The 24,068-nt window shown below is 37.2% G+C and overlaps 1 protein-coding gene across 9 annotated transcripts in view; it reads left to right on the top strand.

The window, feature by feature from the left end:
• The first annotated feature begins 532 nt into the window (after positions 1 to 532).
• The window catches only part of fbrsl1 (fibrosin-like 1), a 386,040-nt gene continuing 362,504 nt past the window's right edge, over positions 533 to 24,068 (top strand). For 6 of the 9 annotated variants that reach the window (XM_073840603.1, XM_073840599.1, XM_073840602.1 and 3 more), the window contains exon 1: positions 533 to 1,748. In XM_073840603.1, coding sequence (XP_073696704.1) covers positions 1,476 to 1,748 — 273 coding nt within the window. In that variant the 5' untranslated portion in view covers positions 533 to 1,475. The remainder of the gene's footprint in view (positions 1,749 to 24,068) is intronic. The other 3 variants (XM_073840605.1, XM_073840604.1, XM_073840606.1) reach the window with 1 other exon arrangement.

Raw genomic sequence — 24,068 nt, 5'->3', positions numbered from 1 at the left:
TAGTAGATAGAAAGAATGATGGACGGACGGACGGACGGACGGACGGATGGACGACAGACAGACAGACAGACAGACAGACAGACAGACAGACAGACAGACAGATAGATAGATAGATAGATAGATAGATAGATAGATAGATAGATAGATAGATAAAAAGCAGACAAAACAATGGATGGATGGATAGGTAGATAGAAAGAACAATGGATGGATGGAAAGATACATAAAAAGCAGACAGAACAACATATGGAAGGTAGACAGTAGTAGATAGAACAACTGATGGAAGGATAGATAGATGATACATAGCTCTTTTTCCTTTGAATGCAACTAGGTTAAAGGTCATTATAATGTCTGAGAGCGGACAGACCATTTGAGGCAGATGTTCCCTGTGTGTAACTGTATAATGGGCTGCTGTGAGATCGGTGTGGGCTTTTGAAGCAGCCTGCACTGATGCGCATTTGGCCGCTGACAGCTCGCTAACTGTGCGTCTCTCCACCCGCTGACAGGCGGACGTCACAGATGAGAAACACCCTGCAAATGACATGCCACGAAAAAATAAGTTCCTCGGAGTAATATAATAAACCAGCTCACTTCCTCTGGCAATCGCAGAAGTGGCGGAAGTACGTCAGTTTGCTAGACTCGGAGCATTTACACTTCGCAGTGCGATTTGTGACGAGCAAGAACAGAGAGAGAAGAGGAGATGTGAATCATCCGCTGTCTCTTTAAAGCCACTTAGCGAAGCTTCGCGTATTCCGACAAACACGCCGACGTCTTTCCCTTCAGCCGCAGCGCTCAGGAATGGAGGCGTTCAACTTACTCTCTGCTGGATAAAGAACTCTTTTCCTGCTTGGATATGATTTGTTTTTGCTGGATGGTGTGCTGAAGAAGGATCTTTGGGGGATATAACAGCGTTTTCTGCTTTGACGCGGACCGTGTTGTCTCGGATGGTTTCGTGGCGTCTCTTCGCATTCAAACTTGCCGATACAATAAGTTCCCATTTGTAAATTGTTTGACAAACACGCGGATGCTTATTTTGCTGTTTCTGGCACAGCGGGTCGTGAAACGGGTGGAAATTAAAGCAGGGCCAGCAACATGAATCCAGCGTGCGGTCTGCAGTACACACACACGCTGATGTTGTTGTATTCCGCTGCAACAAAGTTGCCGTGCGCCTGGAATTCACGCTACTGTAATTAAACAGCCATTTTGCACCTGTTTAAATGAAGCGAGGCGTTTCGATCCTGTGACGCTGTGCTTTGGATTACACACACGCCTCAACCTGCATGGATCACATTTGTTTGTTTATCACATTACGGAGCTTAACATCCAAGGTCACACTGTAAATTGTTTACAGGCTCCAGTATCTATGGGTGTGTTTTACTGATTGTGTGGAATCGATTGGTTTGGACGTGATCGAGTGTCATTTTCCCTTTTTTGTTTTTGCGGGGGGGCGGGGGGAGGACATCGCACCGATTTTTAAAATGGAAGGGAAAGTGAAGCAGAGTCGCAGATCCCGTTCGCAGCGCGAGAGGGGACGGAAACGGGAGGCGCGCGCCGGGGAAGCCCGCGATCGGAGCCCCTCGTCTGGTTCCGAACGGGAGCGAAGTCCCGGTAAAAACGCTCCGCCACGCTCGACATCCTCGAGCAGAACCCCGCGACCCCCCCGGAGGAAGAGACGCGAGTCTAGTTCTCAGGAGGAGGATATTATTGATGGATTTGCTATAGCCAGTTTCGTCAGTTTGGACCGTCTCGAGGTAAGAACCGGTTAAATATTCTGAACACGTCCGCCTGTCTATGGCCGCGGCGACGGTTCAAGTTTTTTCTTCTTGATGTGATTGTGATGACATAACCGCTTCTGAGGGTGCTTAAACAGGTGTTTGCTGTTGTCACGTTGTCGCATTCCAGAAGTTCCGTTCCCAGTGACCGTTTTTCATGCCACAATACAGTAATAGTACCAGGCGTGACGTAATAGAGGTCACGGCTTTTGCCTTTTCGCGCTGTCACTCCTGCAGAAGTGTGTCAGCGTTGTTTGACAGGTCACTTCGAGGAACGCAGTGAATCACTCTGAAGGGTTTGAAGTTTGTATAACAAGAAATTCATTATAGGCTTGTGTTTGTCATGTGTTGAAGTGCTTAAATGACTCATGACATATCTGGAAGTTGTGGTTTTTATGGTTTTGGGGGGCTCTCTTATGTAGAGCAGATGTAAATGTCACTTATTTGTTGATTGTCAACTCTGAGATGGCACCTACCGTTACTGTGCGGTTCTATGACAAATACTGTCATCCAAAATGACGATGAAGATACATTTTGTGAAAACTAGTTTAAAACATGTTTTTGGAAAGGCTCAAATATTGTACTTGCACATTGAGAGTACATTTTGAGTTGTAAATATCAAGGCATTTTTAGGGGTTACACTTTTGACCTGTGCAAAATAGGTTTTCTTTTTATTAAAGGTCAAATATGTGATGTGTATTTATAGATTTTCTTTAACCTAATGACCTTCACAGTTATGAGGAACTCCATTATTTCTGTTTCGTTTTTGTTTCTTGACCAAAATGCCACACTGACTTTGATTTGGCTGTATATTCATTAAATAAAGCAAACTAGCAATGATTATTATGATTATGCCAACCTACTAGGCCAACAATGTGACTTTTTTTCCTGCAAGTTTTTACTCTTTACATTCTGAAATTTGTAAACAAGTTAATTTATAAAAGGTGTATTCTAGTCATTTTGTTGTATGTATTACCTGCTAATGCATTTTTGAATGGCCTAACAGTCTTGACCAAAAGATAGACCGTTATAGTGATGAAAGACAAAAATGTAAATGTCATGGATGAATATTTACTGAAGTGACCAAATTTGGTTTTCAGAAATGGGTAATATTCAACAATCTGGACATGGAGCCTCATTGAGATTCTAATATATCTGGGATTGAATGATGTAGGACCTTAATTAAGATTCAAAAATAAAACTAGAATCTAAAATCATATTGCATTATCTATAATACTTCTTGGGTTATAGGCATGCAAACTTTTGGAGTATTTATGGCACTCACACAGGTATTGTTTAATGGAGTTGTCTTGACAGAAAGAAAAAAGAGATACATTTCTAGTTTCAACATTATTTGTTCTTTAGACATTAGACAAGTATGATTTTCTCCTGGAGCCACATTAAAATTCCAATATCTTTGGAACCAAACCATATAGGACCTTAAAAACAGATGCCACAAGGAAAGTTTGGTAAGACCCAATATCTAAAAAGGCATTGAAATGTCTTTAATACTTCTTGAGTTACAGGCATGCAAACTTTGGGGAAAAACTAGTAAAGTGCTGTTGCCCCATTTTTGAATGGTCACCATTGGCACAAAATGCAACAAGGATTGCTGAAGTCAACAGATTTTACTAACAGACCTACCAGTCTCTGTGTAAAAATAACATTATGATGTTGCCGCCTTTCTGAAGCCATTTTTACCCCACTGTAATTTGACTCTGAATCTCAGGTGAAAATTGCCATTTTGACCGTCCTTTAAAAAATAGTGGAGTACTCAGTACATTTTTATCCATGACATTTAATATTTTAGCTTTCATCACTATACACGTCTGGTTGAGGTCCCTCATGACCCTCATGTCATTGATCCATAAGTAAATCAAAAACAGAAATCATGAGAATTATGTCTCAATTGCTTCCTTAAGTCAAGGTGAAGTGCTGTAAACCATCATAGGGTGAATGTGGGCTGTATTTGTTTTGTGTGTGTGTGTGTGTGCGCGAGTGTGTTTCAGACAGGATCATTGATTCATCAAGTGGTGTGTTTAAACTTGTTGTACCAATAGAGAAGCTAATAAGGGCAAGCGAACGTCGGCTTTACATAGGTGTTGTGCAAACAGCCTTGACGGAGAGTTGTATAGTCAGCTGAAGTGGTGGGTTATTGGCTAGCGAGTGTGGGTACATTCATGACAAATGACAGTGGCCTAACATGACCAGTGAACTGTAAAGCAGGGCTCAGTCACATAAACAAACAGAGATATACAGTATATACATCTACATTCACTGTGAAAACAGTTGTCGTAGTACCTCTTGAGAGTAAATGATTTATGTTACAGTTACGTAAAAGCCAGGTTGTGTTCATTTAAACATTAAGCTGCTAATTGAGTGGTAATTTCTCTGCTTTGCAGACATGTTCAGGCATTTGACCCTGATAGGCATTCCCCAGTCTGATTACTAATGGCATGCTTACATTTTCATAAACGCATTCTTTTTTTGATTACACACAGTGAAGATTTGAGCGCTAGAGACTGTAGTACTGCTCATATAAGTTGTGCATAGCACATCACTTAATAAAAGATGTTCTAGTTGGTATGATTCTTTTGAGAATCCACCCACATGAGCAGCGCAATTCAGGCCACTGCAGATAAACGCATCTTTCTTTGAACTTTTCCTCGTGTTTTGCATGTCTGATGAACAGTTAAGTGAGTAGAGCTCTCCATCTGGCAGAGGAAAAGAAATCCATCAGATGCATTTGTTTGCCACTTAATGATGTGCTTCTGAATCAGTTTACCTGCGTGTATGAATTTTCCGGGGCGATTTAAACGTCAGCTGTGGGATATGATGTGGTGTGGTAGAAGCTTTGAGATGCATTTTAGCAAAATTACATAATGCCTCCCAGCTCTTTAAGTTCTTCTGTGTAATGAAGTACTTAATTGATAAGAATGCCGCAGTTATTCCCCCCTCATGAGAACGAGGAGGTTCGTGTGAGTGTGTGCTTGTGCTGGATACAGGATGTAAATCCTCTTTGTTGGGCTGGTTAATCTGTGTGGTTATGTTTCTTTGGGTTTAATGGTACAAGTTGGAAATTTAGTTGCGTAATTTTACGTTACGTGATTGTAAAGTGTTTTGTTTGCTTTTCCGCATTATGGTGATGTGTCTATAGTGAAGTCAGGCAGAGATCAGATCAAGACATTTTATTCAAAGATTAATAGATAAAACCAAGGCGAGGCTGATGATATCATAGTGGAAACTCAGGAATTTTTGGGAAGTGCCTTTAATAAAGCATTGGACTGGAATGTGACGTCTCCAGTTTGGTAATTTAGTTTTTTAAACTCGTCATGGCATGTTTATTTTTTGTTTTAATATGTTCCTCGAGGTTCACTTAAAGTTAATTTGCACAAAAACAATTATATGTGTGGAGAAATGATTTTTAAACCCTCATTTTGACTGTCTGTCTTACATGATAAATTTGAATGATCTGAAATTATTCTTTTAAAGGAGAAGTTCACTTCTAAAACAAAACTTTACAGATAATGTACTCACCCCCTTGTCATCTAAGACGTTCACGTCTTTCTTTCTTCAGTCGTAAAGAAATTGTTTTATGAGGAAGACATTTCAGGATTTTTCTCCATACAGTGGACTTCTATGGTGCCCCGAGTTTGAACTTCCAAAATGCAGTTTAGATGTGACTTCAAACAATCCCAAATGCAGCTGTAAATGATCCCAGCCGAGGAAGAAGATTCTTATCTAGTGAAACAATCGGTTATTTAAAAAAAATTTTTTTTTTATATATATATATACTTTATAATCTCAAACGCTTATCTTATCTTGCTCTGCCTGAACTGTTTTTTTCTGGTTCAAGACAGTTTGGGTATGTCAAAAAACTCCCATCTGATTTTCTCCCTCAACTTTAAAATCGTCCTACATCGCTGTTTTACCTTTTTTGTAAAGGGTGTTTTATCTTCTTGGCATGTTCACTTTGCAAACACTGGGTCGGTACTTCTGCAGCCATGTTGGATGATTTTGAAATGATTTTTGAAGTTGAGGGAGAAAATGAGATGGGAGATTTTTGACCTATCCTAACTGTTTTGAACTGGAGATGCACAGACTACTCATACACATCACAGAAAAAGACAAGATGAGCATTTGATGTTAAAAAGTATAAAAATTGTAATTTATTCCTTTCACTAGATAAGACCCTTCCTTCCCGACTGGGATCATTTGCAGCTGCATTTGGGATTGTTTGAAGCTGCATTTAAACTGCATTTTGGAAGTTCAAACTTGGGGCACCATAGAAGTCCACTATATGAAGAAAAATCCTGAAATGTTTTCCTCAAAAAGCATAAATTCTTTACGACTGAAGAAAGAAAGACATGAACATCTTGAATGACAGGGGGGTGAGTTGTGGGGGTTTTGTTTTGGAAGTGAACTTCTCCTTTAAGGTCACTAAAAGGCCACTGATTGGCTAACGTAATTTTGCTATTGCACTTGAGTAAGAGTTTTGAAAGCATTATCCTCATAAAACTGTCCATTATGGACAAAGCGTTATAAAATATTGTGCTTATGATTTGCGACTTCAGCCATTAAGTGAATAAACATTAGTGGATGTAAAACCTTGTATCGATGTTTTGTTCTAGAGGCAGTCATATGAAAATATCTTTGCCTGTATAATGTCAAAGGTCCCACAATATCTAATCGAGCCATTTTTTTGGGCTTGGCTACTTATTTTTTTATTTTCATAATGAGTAATATGTCTTAAGCTATGAAACCTGCAGGGTGTTTTAATAGTACAAAGACCTTTAATGTGTTAAAAGATCATGTTGATGTCTCATTTCATGACCCCTTTGAACTCACCATGAAATCAAAATTGAAGCTTTTTGAGTTTTAATATTAATATGTTTGCCTTAAGGTTATTTATAAGCTAGTGCGCTCCAAAAGGATGACAAAATTCGCATTTACAAGATTTTAACTTCCGCCAATATGGATCAACTATTTTGATGACATCACCCTGCACTTCAGCTTATCATCAAACTTTTGGTCCAATCAAATGCTCTCTAGAATCTGAAAAGTCTAGCCCCCTACACTATAAATAGACACTGAAGCTGTGGCTGAAATCGCCATTTGTTTACAGAGCTAGTATTTTCTGTACGGTGCATGGCACATAGTGGGCATAGGGAACGTTTCAGACTGGTTTTCTGGTTTTGCGCTCTCTAACTTTAAGATATGAGATTAAGAGATTTATTTAAGATATGAAAAACTTGTTTTCATATTCTCTACTAATCGTTGAGTTTTAATCACAGAAAATTACTCCAACAGCTGGTGTCCACACTTGCACATTAATTGCTCTAAAGGCGTCAAACCTATTGATAACTATTCAAAATATGTTGCATATCAAACAGAAGGGTGGAGAGATGTGGTGAGGCATTTTTTGTAAATGTATTTTGACCTCATTTTGTTTGTCTCATTGAGAGAGTGAGCAAGTGAGTGTGGGAGATGAAGAGGTGGACATAAGGGAATGATAATGAAAACTATGAGCTAATATGCTTTTTTTTAAGATTTCATTGAGGTCATGTAGTCTGTCATTAGTATTTGTTTGACGTTGATGCTAGTCAACACAATGTTCCACAAAAGATTATAAACAGTAAGCAATAAACATTTTCAAGGCCAAGTCTGAAAATTCACCTTATTTTCCCCTTGTACTATTTTCCGGCAATTTATTTTTTTCATGAAGCACCCGCTGGCAGAAAAAGCTGTTCAGGGAAGACAGAAACGACAGACTAGTGTTAGTGCTCCTCTGAAAATTGCAATAAAAATAATGGGGAAGAAATTGAGAGGAGTCATAAGTGGCTCATTAAGTAATAGAGTGTTTTCTTTTTAAACAGACAGACCTTCCCTAGTCCAAGTTTCTCATACTGTGAAAACTATTACTGTTAAACATTTGCACATTGAATTTGAGGATATGTTTTTCTGCTATGATTTATGAGCTTATGAGTGATTTTTGACTTGTGTAGCCATAGAAGTGTTTGCTGTAAACTTGTTTCCGACTTGTTGGAGCCTGTTTTGACTTTCGTTTTCAGGGCTTTTGGTTATCTGAGTTGTGGTTGTGGTTTTCTGTCTGTTTCTGGTTGTTGATGAATCATTTCTCCAAACAAGTTTTAAATCATTATATGTACAGGTTTGTCAACCAAATATACCAAACAAGGCCTTAATCTAACCGAAGAAATTCCTTTAAACTTCAATTGGCTTCTTTGTTCATGTAAGTGGCCGCAACATATATGCGCTTTTAAAAATAAAGGTGCTTAAAAGGTTCTTCACAGCAGTGCCATAGAAGAACCATTTTTGGTTCCATTCAGTCAAAGGTTCTTTAAAGAACCATCTCTTTTTTTTACCATTTTATAATCTGAACAACCTTCTTCTGCCACAAAGAACCTTTTGTGAAACAGAAAGGTTTTTCAGATGTTAAAGGTTCTGTATTGAACCAATTAGACAAAAAGGTTCTTCTATGGCAGTGGTTCTCATCTCCAGTTCTCGGGGCCCACTGCTCTGCACATTTTGTATGTTTCTGAATCTAATACACTCGTTTCAATCATGGATATTTTTCCCAATGAGCTGATGATCTGAATAAGGTGCGTTAAATGAGTAAAACACACAAAATATGCAGAGCAGTGGGTTTGAGATTGCTTACGTCTACCTTCAAATCAAATGTTAAATTAATAACAGTTACAGTTTTAACAATGTTTCAAGTCTGATTTTATGAGAATTTTTTTTGTATTTTGAATCCAGTCTTTCTTTGTAAAAAGCATAACGTTGATCATACTGATTTCAAACTTAAGGATGAATTATTTTCAATGCGCATTGAACAAAACACTATCCTAAGATCTTAGTTAATATTTCAATATACTTCATCATTTTCGGTACTGACAAATGCTTCGGTAGAGACCACGTCAAGTTACAGAATTTTAACTCTTTCTAAAATGCTATTAAAACAGACTAAAATACTTTTTAGTTTGCATAACTGTACTAAAGTTTCAGTTTATTTCCTCAAAATAAAGGATTATGTGTTCCCTTTTGTCCCTTTTGAAACAATGCATGTTTCCATCATGACTGTTTCGGTAGTGACAGTTTTATGGAATAATACCCCAAAAAACAAGGATGTCACTACCGAAATGTCACCAAATGTTTTGGTTGTGACTGTTTTGGTAGTGACAATTTCAGATACTTTTACAAGATGCTAATCAGCACATGGTTGGCTCACACAGTTGTGAACAGTTGTACACATATAAAACTAAATGTTATGGAATAACACCCAAAAAAGTGTGCTTAATTGCAGAAAAAGGTGTTCAGTAGTGATATTCCTTGAAGTTACACAGATTTTCAGACTTTTGAACACATTTAACTTAAAATAATGGGATCTAGCTATGAGAGAGAGGGACACAGGAATAATTCCGGATCATAAAATTAGGGGTGTATTTAAAATCAGTCTCAGTCAGTGGACTAAAACATACAGTATTTCGGTAGTGACATGAAAATGCAGGACACATTTTTTACATAAACTTTCCATTGTTGTATGGTTTGTTAGGATAGGACAGCATTTGGCAGAGATACAACTATATGAATATCTGCAATCTGAGGGTGCAAAAAGTCCAAATATCAAGCAAATCGCCTTTAAAGTTCTCCAAATGAAGTTCTTAGCAATGCATATTACTAATCAAAAAGTTTTGATTTATTCATGGTAGGAAACTTACAAAATATCTTTATAGAACATGATCTTTACTGAATATCCTAATGATTTTTGGCGTTAAAGAAAAATCTATAATTTTGACCCAATGTATTTTTGCTATTGCTACAAATATACCCGTGCTACTTAAAACTGATTTTGTGGTCCAGGGTCACATATGCAAAATGCCTTGCAGGGAACATTTTTAGTGCAAAAAAGTATTTTTTAAAATGGATTCACTGATTTAATAGACAGAGTTAAAGTTAATGGTCAAATAAAAAGCATAATAAAACCATTGCCCTATTCACACTGTTGCTTTATTCAATATCGCCAACATTCAATATCATGAATATATTGGCAATTTTTGATGAATTGCCCAGTCGTACTTGCACACACACGTTATTGCTTCTTAGTTGGCACAGTCGTAATGAGAGCGTATGTGTGTGCGCAGTCTCATATGTTGAGCCTCCGTGTGTGTCTTAGAGCATGTTTTCTTTATAAATGACGCTTGCTGTGAAAGCAATTAGCGTAACAATTGTCGACAAGCTCTTGCTCTGAACGTGAGATAGCTGCCTCGGCTCCACGGGGAAAAGCCTTTATGGTCTGACTGATACTAACAATAATTGCTGAGAGTGCTATTCCCACATTGAAATAAGATATGGAGATGGGAGAGCTTCTCAGAGGCCTGTCTTCTTCCTCTCTCACACACTCCTTCCATCTCGATTACGCTGTCGTAGTATGTTTTAGTACAGTTATGCTTTGCTGATTGGTGTGAAACGAAAGGCCTATAAGCCTCTGTAACCTTTTCAGAGTTAACCTGGATCTTGATTGGCCGAGCGTTAACAGGAAAGGTCATCAGGCCTGTTGCAAAATGTTATTCTTTGTCCCGTTGGATCTGATGACTTATTGAAAAATTCAGTTCAAGAGGGGTCATCTTGATTGTTTGGCTAAATGACAATTGAAATGACAAAAAAAAAAAAAAAAAAAAAAATACTGTTTAAATGTACAGCCCCTGCTCTGCTTGAACGTTCGCAGAAGCGGTGCAGATGCCAGCGCTTCTCTCTGTATTCTAGCTTACAGCTTAATGACTTCCTGCCAGGGCTAAAGTATGTGCTCACTTCATAAATCCCCCCCTATTTTCGGCCCTAACCTCCCCTCTCACGCACCGCTCCAGGTGCTGATGAAACCGTTCCCCTTCTGCATAATCATATTTCCTCTAGCAAGAGCCAAAAACAGCCAGAGAGCCAGTGCTGCTTTTCTCCGGAACTCTCTGACTTGTCCCTCGTGATTCCATGACTTTTAAACGCTTAAGTGGGAGACTTAGATTCTGATTAGATACAGTAGGTATGCTTGTACAGAATTAGAAATAAGTAGGAATTCTAGAACAGAGGCAGAGCAGGGCTAGTTTTCCAGGAAAATGATAGATAAAACACAACCATATATATTTTGAATCTATAATAACAGCGTAATTTAATTATGATGGCCTAGGCTACAGATATTTTTATCTACAGCATTTATAATGTATTTTCTTTTATGGAAGCCCGTTTTCGCCACTGAATAAAAAATAATTGTATTATAATTGAATTTATCTCTCAATTCACTTTGTTCTAGCAATTTCGAGTTTGCGTCTAAGTTTGCGTTATACAAACTCATTTTTTTTTTCATAAACTTTTTTTCTTAGAATTTTGATAAACTCGCAATTACAAGTTATAAAGTCAGAGTTGCAAGATTAAAAACTCATACTTTTCCCCCCATATTCACAAGTTTATATTTTGCAATTCTCATCTGTTTTCTTCTCAGAATTGCGCATTTTATATCTCAAAATCCTTGCTTGTTTCTCAAAACTGCACATTTATGTCTCCGAATTCAGACTTGAATTATATATCACAATTCTGACTTTTTTCTTTGAATTGCGTTTATATCTTACAATTCTTGTTTTTTTTTCTCAGAATTGCTTTTATATCGGAAAATTTTAGATTTTTTTTCTCAGAGTTGCATTTAGATCTGAAAATGTTAGCTTTTTTTCCTCAGAATTGCACATTTATAACTCACAATTCAGATTTTTTTTCTCAGAATTGTTTATATTTTACAATTCTGACTTTTTTTTCTCAGAATTGCATGTTTGTATCTCACAATTCTGACCTTTTTTCTCAGACTTGCGCGTTTATATCTCACAATTTTGACTTTTTGCTTTGAATTGCACTTATATCTTACAATTCTAGCTTTTTTCTCAGAATTGCACGTTTATATCTGAAAATTTGTTTTTCCTCAGAATTGCACGTTTATATCTGAAATGTTTTGCTTTTTTCTCAGAATTGCGTGTTTATATCTGAAAATTTTTGCTTTTTCCTCAGAATTGCACGTTTATAACTCACATTTCAGATTTTTTTTCTCATAATTATTTATCTTTTACAATTCTGACTTTTATTCTCAGACTTGCGCGTTTATATCTCACAATTCTGACTTTTTTCTTTGAATTGCATTTATATATCTTACAATTATTGCTTTTTTTTCTCAGAATTGCATGTATATCACAATTCTGACTTTTTCTCAGAATAGCATGTTTATATTTCACAATTCAAACTTTTCTCATTATTGCACCTTTATAACTTGCATATAAATATATATTTAAAAAAATTATAAACTACTGTTTAAAAGATTTTTTATGTCACCAAGGCTACATGTATTTGATCAAAATACAGTAAAAACCATAATATTGTTTAATTTTATTACACTTTAAAAGAAATGGTTTTCTCTAAATATTTTTCATGTAGTTTATTTCTGTGATGGCAAAGTCTGTAGTGTTACATGATCACATCATACATCATTCTAATATGCTGATTTTGTGCTCAACAAACATTTGTTATCAGTGCTTTTATGGAAAGTATGTATTTTTTTTTTCTGGACAATTTTTTGAAAGAGAGTTCTAAAAAACAATGTATGTGAAAAAAAATTACTGGATATTTAATATCCTTTACATACGGTAATATATAAAGTTAATTTTTCAATCGTTCATGGAGCATTTATACAGTACCAGTGGATTCCTGCTGAATATAATACAAAGTTATCCAAGCTATTCTTCAATTTTACTATTGCTGAAGTGTAGCCTCGAGCGTACAGATGATCTGTGGTTAGTGAACATTGACGTGCAGCGTCAACACTTCCAGAGTAGACAACCTCAAGCTGTCACAGCGTGAGTCAATGCTGGTTGCTTCCAGAAGTAGACACGGTGTTATTGTCTGTAGGCAAGTTCTGGATGGGGGGCTGATGTCTTGGAAATACTTTTGCCAGCAATTTACAGGTGTGAAATGAATGTTCTACAACAGGATTACAGTGCCAAAGTTAATGGGCCTCACTCATGAAACGAGCAGAATGCATTTTTGTAAGCTTAAGTAAACCTTTGAATACATAAAAATGCTTGTATTTTCAAAATATTAGTTGGTACGAAAGAACCGATGACACTGAATTTTGATACACTGGCATAATAATATTTACTAGCTTTGCCTTTTATGAATGGCTTAAAAAACAGCCATGTTGCTGTCAAATTAAAAAGTTGAAAAAATGGTTTGAGGTTCTGAATTTCTCTTTTGATTACTTTTAGATTAATCGTTCAGCCCTACCATCAAATCTGATGTTTATGAGGCATTTCTGAATCCAGGGGTTTTTGGGAAGGCCTGCTTTATTTGCAAATTACTCTGAATTTACTCATGTATTTATGCAAGTTTCATTCTGTGTTCTAGATCAGTGGTTCTGTTGTAGGCCCCAAAGAATGGACAATGCCAAATCCAAATAATAAAATGCTTCTTTTTTATAATCATGGATGGTTTGCATAGCACAAATAAACAGGCTTGGAATTAATTGTCTTTCACTCATCCAATAAAATGGTTTAGTATTTCATCACAGATTTGTTTTTTACTTAAAACTAACCTATAATTAGGCAAAGAGGATAAACATGATTTGTTCTGACCACATTGTGTTGTGTTTGGGGAATTATTGGCTGCTGAGAGCATGAACCCAATGCAGTTCAACTCACATTTAGAAACATGCAGACTATAATTACTGTAAATTATACTTCAACTGTTGTTTAAAGCATTTACAAGTCTTGTCATGTTATTAATTCTGCTTATTGTCAGATCTGTGAAGTTCGTGGTGGTATCAATACATTTGGACTTTAAAGGAATAGGCCTGGTTCACCCAAAATTAAAAGTGTGCTGAAAATTGTCTCGCCCTCAGACTATCTTTATCAGAACACCGATGGATCCTCTGAAGTGAATGGGTGCCATCAGAATAAGAGTACAAACAGCTGATAAAAACCTCACAATAATCCACAAGTAAACTTAAATCCATCAGTTAATATCTCGTGACGTGAAAAGCTGCATGTTAGAATGCATGCTAGATTTCTTCTGATCTAAATCTGTTCTGATAAAGAAACAAACACATTTACAGTTGGATAGCCAGAGAAGGGAGTACATTTTCAGCAAGTTTTGATTGAGCTATTCCCTTAAGGACATTTTGATTTGTTGTTGTATGGTAACATTTTTGGTTTATGTATGAAGTGCTGAAGCTAAACCAGTTGATGGCATCTTATTGAAATTGTTGTCTGGGAAATACTGTGGAGTGAGTCTACAGCATTGTGTTTTTTCCATGTGAATGCCATTACAGCATGTTTTTTCTCATGGTCAAATGGTGTTTGTTGGGGAGCAGCTGTTATGTTGATGTTGGAGATTTTCGACTGAGCAACAGAGAGGCCCTCACAGTCTGGCTGCATTGAGGCTGGAAATAGCACACTGCTACACACACACACAAACACTGCTGCCACAGCACATGAGTGACACTGCATTGGAAATAAAAGCAAAACACCCTAGTCTGCGGGGAGGGACACAGTTGTGCTTGACTGCTGTCAGTTTCAAGTCGACTGTATTCTAGTTGTTAGTGGAAAATTGTCTTTTTCTGTCAGATGTTTTAACCTTAGTGGCGTGACATTAGATGACAGCGGTGATGGATGCGGCTTTGCCACACTTTATAAATGCAACTTCATGAATTTTGCTTTGCATAATAGGGTCATACAACACTTTTTCATCATTGTAATTTTTTTCCTCAAGGTCCACTTTTAATGCAAATGTTTCTTGCATCAAAAATTGTGATTTAATTTTGTATGACCGCTTTCTGTCCTCTCCCTGACCCTTTAACTCAATTAGGCCTGTAATACCTGGAGCTGTCTGCTAGCATTTCCATTCATCTCAGTGCTTTTTCCTTTTTAGAATGGTGTTTATGAAAGTTTAACAAGGGATAAAATAGTCAATGACTTTATCACATTGTGTGTTGTTTTTTGCCACTGTTTCTTTAAAGCTCATTAATGCTGTTAGGATTTTCAATATGAAATACAGTTGAAGTCAAAAGTTTACATACACCTTGCAGAATCTGCAAATTGTTAATTATAATTTTACCAAGAGGGATCATACAAATTGCATGTTATTTTTTATTTTGTACTGACCTGATTTAATATATTATTTCATATAAAATAAGTTTTCATATAGTCCACAAAAGAAAAGAATAGTTGAATGTACAAAAATTACCATGTTCAAAAGTTTATGTACATTTGATTCTTTTTACTGTGCTGTTACCTGTTCCATTGTTTCTCCTGAACAGATAAACTCTCTGCTGTTCTTCAGAAATATCCTTCAGGTCCCTCAAAATCTTTGGTTTTTCAACATTTTTGTGTATTTGAACCCTTACCAACAATGACTGTATGTTTTTAAAAAGTTTACACTCCTGGCACTTAATGCATTGTGTTTGTGTTTAATGCATTGTGGGGCAGTCGTGGCATAACGGTGAGAGAGTCGGACTTGTAACCCAAGGGTTGCGGGCTCGAATCTCAGGTCTGGCAGGTGAGACTGAGGTGAGACCCTTGAGCAAGGCACCCAACCCCCAACTGCTCCCCAGGCGCCGCAATATGGCAGCCCACTGCTCCAGGTGTGCGCACTTGGATGGGTAAAATGCAGAGTACAAATTCCCTTCCCCTTTCCCCTTTACGGGGCAGCCGTGGCCTAATGGTTAAAGAGTCGGACTTGTAACCGAGTCTCGAGTTTCAGGTCCGGCAGGGATTGTAGGTGGGGGGATTGAATGTACAGCACTCTCTCCACCCTCAATACCACGACTGAGGTGAGTCCCTTGAGCAAGGCACCGATCCCCCAACTGCTCCCCGGGCGCCGCAGCAATGGCTGCCCACTATGTATGCCCACTGCTCCCAGTGTGTGTGTGTTCACTAGGGATGCACCGATACGAATCGGCCGATCATGCTTGCGCGTTTTGTCAGTAAAGCCGGTTCTGTAATCAGCGGTAAATGCCATCAGGTGCGGGATTTCACGTTGAGCCGTATATACTACACACAGCCGTTGTTCACTGACGAGCTGCGCACATTCATACTGATAATGAACATGGATTTGCGCAGCTCGTCAGTGAACAACGGCTGTGTGTAGTATATACGGCTCAACGTGAAATCATGCACCTGATGGCATTTACCGCTGATTACAGAACCGGCTTTACTGATAAAACGCGCAAGCGATCGGCCGATTCGGATCGGTGCATCCCTAGTGTTCACTACTGTGTGTGTGCACTTGGATGGGTTAAATGCAGAGCACAAATTCCTAGTATGGGTCACCATACTTGGCCTCACTTCACCTCCTTTCCTTTCCTTTTCTTTCCTTGCTTCTGAAGAATGACTAGGTTGCATTCTAGTCCTCAGTGTGAAAAGACGAATCTCAAAATCATAGTCATTGTTGGAAAGTGTTCAAGTACATAAAAATGCTGAAAAACCAAAGACTTTGTGGGACGTGAAGGATTTTTCTGAAGAACAGTGGGCAGTTTAACTGTCTCAGGACAAACAAGGGACTCCTGAACAACTATCATTAAACAAACAAAAAAACAAAAACAAAAAAAAAATAGCTGTGCATCATTCAGGTAACAACACAGAATTAAGCGTATGTAAACTTTTGAACGGGGTAATTTTTATAAATTCAATTATTATTTTCTCTTGTGGACTATGTAAACGTCTTATGTGAAATAATATCTTAAATCAGGTCAGTACAAAATAAAAAATAACATGCATTTTGTATGATCCCTCTGAAAAAAAACATGAATTTTTATACTGTATTATCCCTCTTATTTTGGTAAAATCAACATTTTGCAGATTCTGCAAGGTGTATGTCTTTTTTTGCTCTATGTAACAACATTTTGCCATAATCATGTAGATTTCAATAAGTTTTTGAGCATTATGTCTTTTATGCATACCATGGCTGCTTTTATTTGATTAAAAATACAGTAAAAACAGTAATATTGTGAGCTATTGTGAGATGTATAACAATACTTTATTTTTAGGACTCACTGATGAATATTTCAAAAAAAGCATTTCTTTAAAATATAAAACTCTAAAAAAAAAAAAAAAAAAAAAGTTCAAATCTTTACTGGCAATTATGATTAATGCATAGCTGCTAAAAGTTTTTTGCACACACACAAAAAACCTAACTAAAAATAGCTTGAAACAATGAATGGTAGTGTCAATAAAGTCAGCTCATCAGTTATATGACCTATTGTTTGCTAATGATTAAATAGTTAAATTATTTTGTATGTAGTTATGCAATAACATCTGAGTATAAAAAACATCTCTTGTAAAATAGTTTATGCGACTAATTTTTAAAGCAGCTTTTCAATTCTTTTTTTTCTAATTAAATTGTTCATGACCACTTTAACACCTTTTTAGCGCAGTGGAGTTTGAACGCTGAAATTACTGTTGGATTCTTTTGTTGTTGTAACTGGCTGATACTTTTCGATTTGGCACTTTCTTTTTTTCCTAAAGGATATAGAAGGACCACCTCGGTTAGGTCTTAAGAGCTATTCAGTTCTCTTTTCAGAAACGCTGGGCTCCTGCAGCCCGTGTGAGACGGGCAGGGTGCCTTGGGCAGGTTTATTCTGTACGCCTCGGCGTGCTCTTCCAGAACTGGCAGGCTGTCTGGCTGTTTATTGGTTTTGTAATGGGATCCATATCAGGAATTTTTGGCAGACATAGAGTAAATGAGCTAACACACATTTGGACCCCACAGGCTAAATAAGAGCCATTGTTTAGTGCAGAAAGCACAATAGTGTTTCTGTCTCAACGCCACTGCCTTAACGCTTCACAGAGCCAGAGAGAAAGATATAACAAAGCTTTTGGTCAAAGTAATAGCTAATTGTGTGATTTCCTGACCTGAAGCTTTTGGAAAAGCTCAAAGCATGTCTATTTAGGCTGTGAAATAGCTGTGATTCTCACCCCTAACTCTATGTTGTACTACACGACACTTAGTTTATGTGTTGGTCTGCATTCCATGCAAGGGGAGGTGGGGTGGTTGGCACCAGCCCCGCAATAATCTCTCCAAACCCTGCTGACACATGGGTGTGGTACACGTACACGCTACACACGCAGCTATAAAATGCCTTTTGTGGCGTTTGGTCCTTTAAAATCTTCCTAGAAATTTCCTAGGCTGTTGGTTCTAGAATGCCTTCGGCTTGTGATCCGGGGTGCTGACCGCATTGCAGGCATTCTTAAAATTTACACATCTAATCACTTCGCTGTTGAATTCTCTGGATGGCTCTTTCGGCTGAGAGTCCTGGACTGAATTTCACATGTATCACGTTTCATGAGACCAAAGTGTTAGAGAGGGAGCTTTCTTTTAGAAATCTGATGCTGAATTTTTGGCATAAGCGTGACAAAATTGATAAACGCTTGTAAGTTTAATTGTTTTTTTGGTCTCACAGTATGAAAATCAGTGTTTGAAACTCAAATGATTCTTGAGCATCAACAACATGCAGCCACGGCAACTATAATTTATACAATGTGACAAAAAAATTCTTTCTCTTTCAAATGAATCCTGTTCTTTTGAACTTTATATTCATCTACCTGTTCTCATGACGAAAATCTACCTGTGGGAACATTTTCGCAAGACGTGAAATACGTACCAATAAGTACATATCACTGCAGTTTCGAACAGAAATTAACTCTAGAGGTTAGGGTTGTGCCGATAGACGATAGAATTGTGTATCGACGATAGTCAGCGAAATCGCCTGTTGCTGATGGCTTTGACGATAGTAAGACGATTATTATTATTATCTGTCAAAAAGGCACCTAACTTTAGCGATGCAGCGCGGAGAGTCGGTTAATGCCTCAGAAACTTGCCGCGGTATAAACACAAGGATAGAGTGGCCGCGTCGTGCCGCAGATTTGTGCAGTGAAAATGGATAAGAGATTTATTCATCATACAGTGTAAATAGATTAAGTGTATACAGTCATTAGGATAACAGAGGTAGTAAAATGTGGTTTAGGCTGAATTAAATGCGATATATCAGAATCCGTCTGCATATAGTAAACATTCACCTCAGTATTTACGATGCGATAAAATGGCGCTAAACATATGCACGTGAATTACACGCACATCGCTTCTCCTCATTCTATATGAACTGAACTACAACATGAACTGATGACAAAGATCAGACATACAGCGGTATCATTATCGCAACATGACGGGTAAAGAAAGATACATTCATTTACATTCAGGCACGCACATTTACCGCTCCGTTAAGATAGCAGAGAATGAAACCGAAAGTAAACTACCGTCAGCGCTCTGTACACGCACAGCTGTTTCACAAGTCACATGCACTACCCTTACAAAACAAATAAGGAATTTATTACATATTGACACATTTACATATTATTAAATAAATTAGCATGATAGTATTGTGTATCGGCGATCTCACAGGCTGACGATAGGACGATATGAAGATTGAGCATATCGCCCAACACTACTAGAGGTGGTAAAACAGCGAGCACTTGTAATAGTTTTTGCACACAGTTATGATTACAGCTCCATATGTTTCGCTTTTCAGACATAACAACCTTGCTTAGTAGCTCAGCCGGCACGGGATTGGACTTAGGATGCGGAATCCTTGGGTACAAATCATGTAAAAAAACATGACTCCCAATGAAAGAGCAGAGCTAAAATGGCATGCTTGTTGTTTGCGTTTTTTCCGTCACATTTGCTTTAGTTCATACTGTCGGGTAGGTTTGGGTGTAGTGCAGATAGAACGTTATTTTAAAACGTCACGGAGCATTAGAGTTAAAACGCCACTTAACAGACATTTCAAGTCAGAACTGCGGTGATGCATTAAAAACCAGTGTCACATAAAACGTACAATATGTATGTTCATCTGTTCTGGGGGAAAAAAACGAACGCGTATTTAGCGGCATTCACATTGATAATGTCACGAAACGTACACTCTGGTATTATGGCTGGCCGATTTGACCTAAAATCAAAACCTTGATTAATTGAACACTTAACCTCGATGAAGGAATTAAAGGAAAAGGGCGTGACGTGTGGCCAAGTATGGTGACCCATACTTGGATTTTGTGCTCTGCATTTAACCCATCCAAGTGCCCACTGCTCCGGGACAACACACACCAAGAGCAGTGGGCAGCCATATTGCTGCGGTGCCCAGGGAGCAGTTGAGGGTTAGGTGCCTTGCTCAAGGGTCTGTACATGTCTGTATAGTGCTGACCATAGACATATATAAATACCTAAATGCCCTCTTGGCCGTTCGGTGGCACGTCAACGTCGTCGCCATATTGGTCCGGGCAACGCTCCCTAACTCTCATATCAGCACAAGCGAAAAGATACCTGACTCGTCAGCAGCTTGGGCATCTACAAATCATTGCACAGGAATAAAAACAGATCTCAGGGTATTATCTTTCACAGGTAAGACTGAACAGTTGTTTCTATTTGTTTTTTGGTCATTTTTAAGGTTTGTGGACAGCTTAATTGACCACCAGTGACGGACTATTAATAGCTAGCAATATCGCTAACATTAGTTGGCTGTGAAAGCTGAGGCATTAAATGAAATCATAAAGTTGAATTTAATTCTTATTAGGTTTTAACATATATTGTAGTTTATATCATAAACGAAATAGTTTTATGAGCACAATATACTTGAGTACAGTGAGCACTTTGTTATTATGCTCATTTACAAAAACTGTTCTCTGCATTTCCAAGAGACTAAACCTCCTCAGCCTAATATTGTATTTGTACAAGTTAAAGTCCTGTACAAGTTAATATTTCAGTCATTTTTTTTTGTCAAATATTTAAATATAACCAGTTTCTTCAGTCAATCACAATACTATAGACTGCATTCAAAATTATTTACACAGGTTGTTTAATGCTGATCTTGATTTTTGAAATTTGAGGAATAGGGTAAGGGTACTATGAACTAACTTTTTTGTCTTCTGGGGAAAATGTAAGTATCTTTTGTAGCTTTTGAAGGGCAGTGCTAAACAAAAAATATATATATATTTAGGCAAAATAAGAAAATGTACACCTCCATTCTGTTCAAAAGTTTTCACCCCCAGCTCTAATGCATTGCTTTTCCTTCTGGAGCATCAGTGAGTGTTTGAACCTTCTGTAATAGTTGCATATGAGTCCTTCAGTTGTCCTCAGTGTGAAAAAATGCATCTCAACATCATACAATCATCATTGGAAAAGGTTCAGACACACAAAAATGCTGGAAAACCAAAGAATGTGTGGGACCTGAAGGATTTTTCTGAACAGCAGGCACTTTAAATGTGCAGGACAAACAAAGGACCTATAAACAACTATCACTAAACAAAAAAGCAGTAGATCCTTCAGGTAACAACATGGTATTAAGAATCATCATGTATGTTAATTTTTGAATGGGGTAATTTTTATAAATTCAACTATTTTCTCTTGTGGACTATATGTAAACTTCTTTAATGTCAAATATCTTATTCACATCAGTACTAAATAAAAAAATAACATGCATTTTGTATGATTTCTGTTATTTTGGTAAAATAATTAACATTTTGCAGATTTTATGTATTTTTTAATAATTTTAGGGTTTTTTTTGTCTACTATTTTTTACACAAATATTGTTAAACTACTTTTCACTGTAGTTTAATTTACTTTGTAATTTACTATTCATTTATTTTTCATTATCGTATGTTCTGTATATATTACATATTCTACTTGCTATTAATCATATATTGTCATTCATTTAATTTATTATGGTATTATACATATGTTTGCTATTATAAATCTATTAAATTACTGTTATTGCACTGTTGTGCTTGCTATTTTGTTATATTATTCACTTTACTACAACATGTACTACACACACAATTTTAATATTACAAATATCACTTTTACTATATTTTTACTGTGCATTGTATCAATGCACAATATTTTACCACTGTAACTAAGATTTACTGGATCAGTGACATTTGTTATTTTTTTATGTGGAGTTTATGTCTGCATAGAGTGCTATGGAAATAGAAAGCAGTCTACCAGTGAATCACTTTTTGATTTGTATTCGTTGGTTTTATTTCATGATGGTAAATTATTAGTACTTGAATATGTATTTTTTCGATTTATTTTCCCCATTTTTCAAAGGGAATGAGCGGAGTTCTGACCTGAAGCGCAAGAAAGGCTAAAATGTTGGGGTTGAAGACCGAGAAAGCAATGAGAAGAAAATAATTTTATTTATTGTACATTAAAATTTCATTACATGGATATATCACAGTTACATTAGAACTGTACCCCGAAAAAAAATCCACATTAACAAGCGTGACATGTATGTGCTGTCACAATTTCTAATGAAAATTAAGAATTTTCCAAGCCTAACTAAATAACGGAAGACAGAGTTATTTTTAACTCCATGTAGATCACAATCGATTGAAAATCGACTGAAAATGTTAAACTTTACTGTGTTTTTATCCAGAAATACGCAGCTCCCTCGTTTACCTCCATTTGTTTTTAAAGCAGTCTTGCCCGGACAAACATGGCGGACACGTTGACATATCGCAGCAATGGACCAACGTGGCCAGTAAGGCGTCTAGGTATTTATTATGTCTATGGTGCTGACTACCTACATGGTACTATGTTTTTAAGCGCTAAGTATCAATGTAATTAAAAAAACTAAATAAGGCAAGGAAAGGACGTGATGTGACGTGTGGCCAAGTATGGTTTCCCATACTTGGAATTTGTGTTCTGCATTTAACCCATCCAAGTGCACACACACAGTAGTGAACACACACCTGGAGTAGTGGGCAGCCAATGCTGCGGCACCCGGAGAATAGTTAGGGGTTTGGTGCCTTGCTCAAGGGTCTCACCTCAGTCGTGGTATTGAGGGTGGAGAGAGTGTACGTACAATCCCTGCCGGACCTGAGACTCGAACTCGCAACCTTTGGGTTACAGGTCCAACTCTCTAACCATTAGGCCATGACATGGGAAAATTATGTTGGTTAGAGGTTCTGATTTCTTTTTGATTAATCATCCAGCCCTATGGTGGTACATATTTTGCGTCTTGCAAAAAAGTTCCCATAGGTACGTTATCATCATGAGATCGGGTTATCAAGGAATCTTAAATGTATCACAGTTTCCACAAAATATTAAGCAGCTCAACTGTTTTCAATGTCAATAATAAGATATGTTTCTTGAAGCAAATCAACATATTGGAATAATATTGGAGTATAACGTAAAAAATGTAGCTTTGGAATCATATTAATAATTTACAAAAATTAAAATGACCCCATGATTTACTCACCATCAAGCCATCCTAGGTGTATATGACAACTTTCAGAAGAATACAATTGGAGTTATATAAAAAAATGTCCTGGCTCTTCCAGGCTTTATAATGGCAGTGAATGGGTGTTGATATTTTGCAGTCCAATAAAATGCATCCATTCATCATAAAAAGTACTCCACACTGCTCTCGTGGGTTAATAAAGGTCTTCTGAAGTGAAGTGATGCGTTTTGTTTGAAAAATATTCATATTTAAAACTTTATAAGCTGTAATCTCTAGTTTCCACTAACTGTTGTACGTGCGTTCACGAGAAAGTTGTGTTCCAGCAAATGACATAGGATGTAGCCGTAGCGTAAGCATAAGCGTGGTGAGAATATGCTAGTCTCGTGAGAACCAAGTTCTGTTTACAGCAAAGGAAAACCAGTCTCCTTTTAGCTTATATCAAAATCTTCTGTCATTATTTCTTCACAAATCCTTATTTTGTACTTTTACTTATACTTTTGTTTTGGTCTTTCCACTGTGCTTTTGCGTTTGTCTCTGCGTTCGCCTATGTCTTACATCAGCCACTGGAATGCCACTCTCTCCTGAACGCGTGTAAGACAGTTAGAGGAAGCTATAATTACATTACAGCTTATAAAGTTTTAAATATGGATATTTTTCTTACACAAACATATCAATTCGCTTCAGAAGGCCTTCATTAACCACATTAACAGATCTGTGTGGAGTACTTTTTATGATGGATAGATGCACTTTATTGGACTTGAAAAACTCAACACCCATTCACTGCTATTATAAAGCCAGGAAGAGCTTGGACATTTTTTTAATATAACTCAGACTGTATTCATCTTTAAGAAGAAAGTCATACACCTAGGATTTCTTGAGAGTGAGTAAATCATGGGGTAATTTTCATTTTTGGGTGAACTATCCCTTTAAAATAAAAATAAAAAAAACAGTTATTTTAAATTGTAATA

Source organism: Garra rufa, chromosome 5, assembly GCF_049309525.1.
Source record: "Garra rufa chromosome 5, GarRuf1.0, whole genome shotgun sequence".
In the NCBI taxonomy this organism is placed as follows: domain Eukaryota; kingdom Metazoa; phylum Chordata; class Actinopteri; order Cypriniformes; family Cyprinidae; genus Garra; species Garra rufa.
The sequence above is the reverse complement of the archived record's forward strand: the minus strand, read 5'-3'. Positions and strand labels throughout refer to the sequence as shown.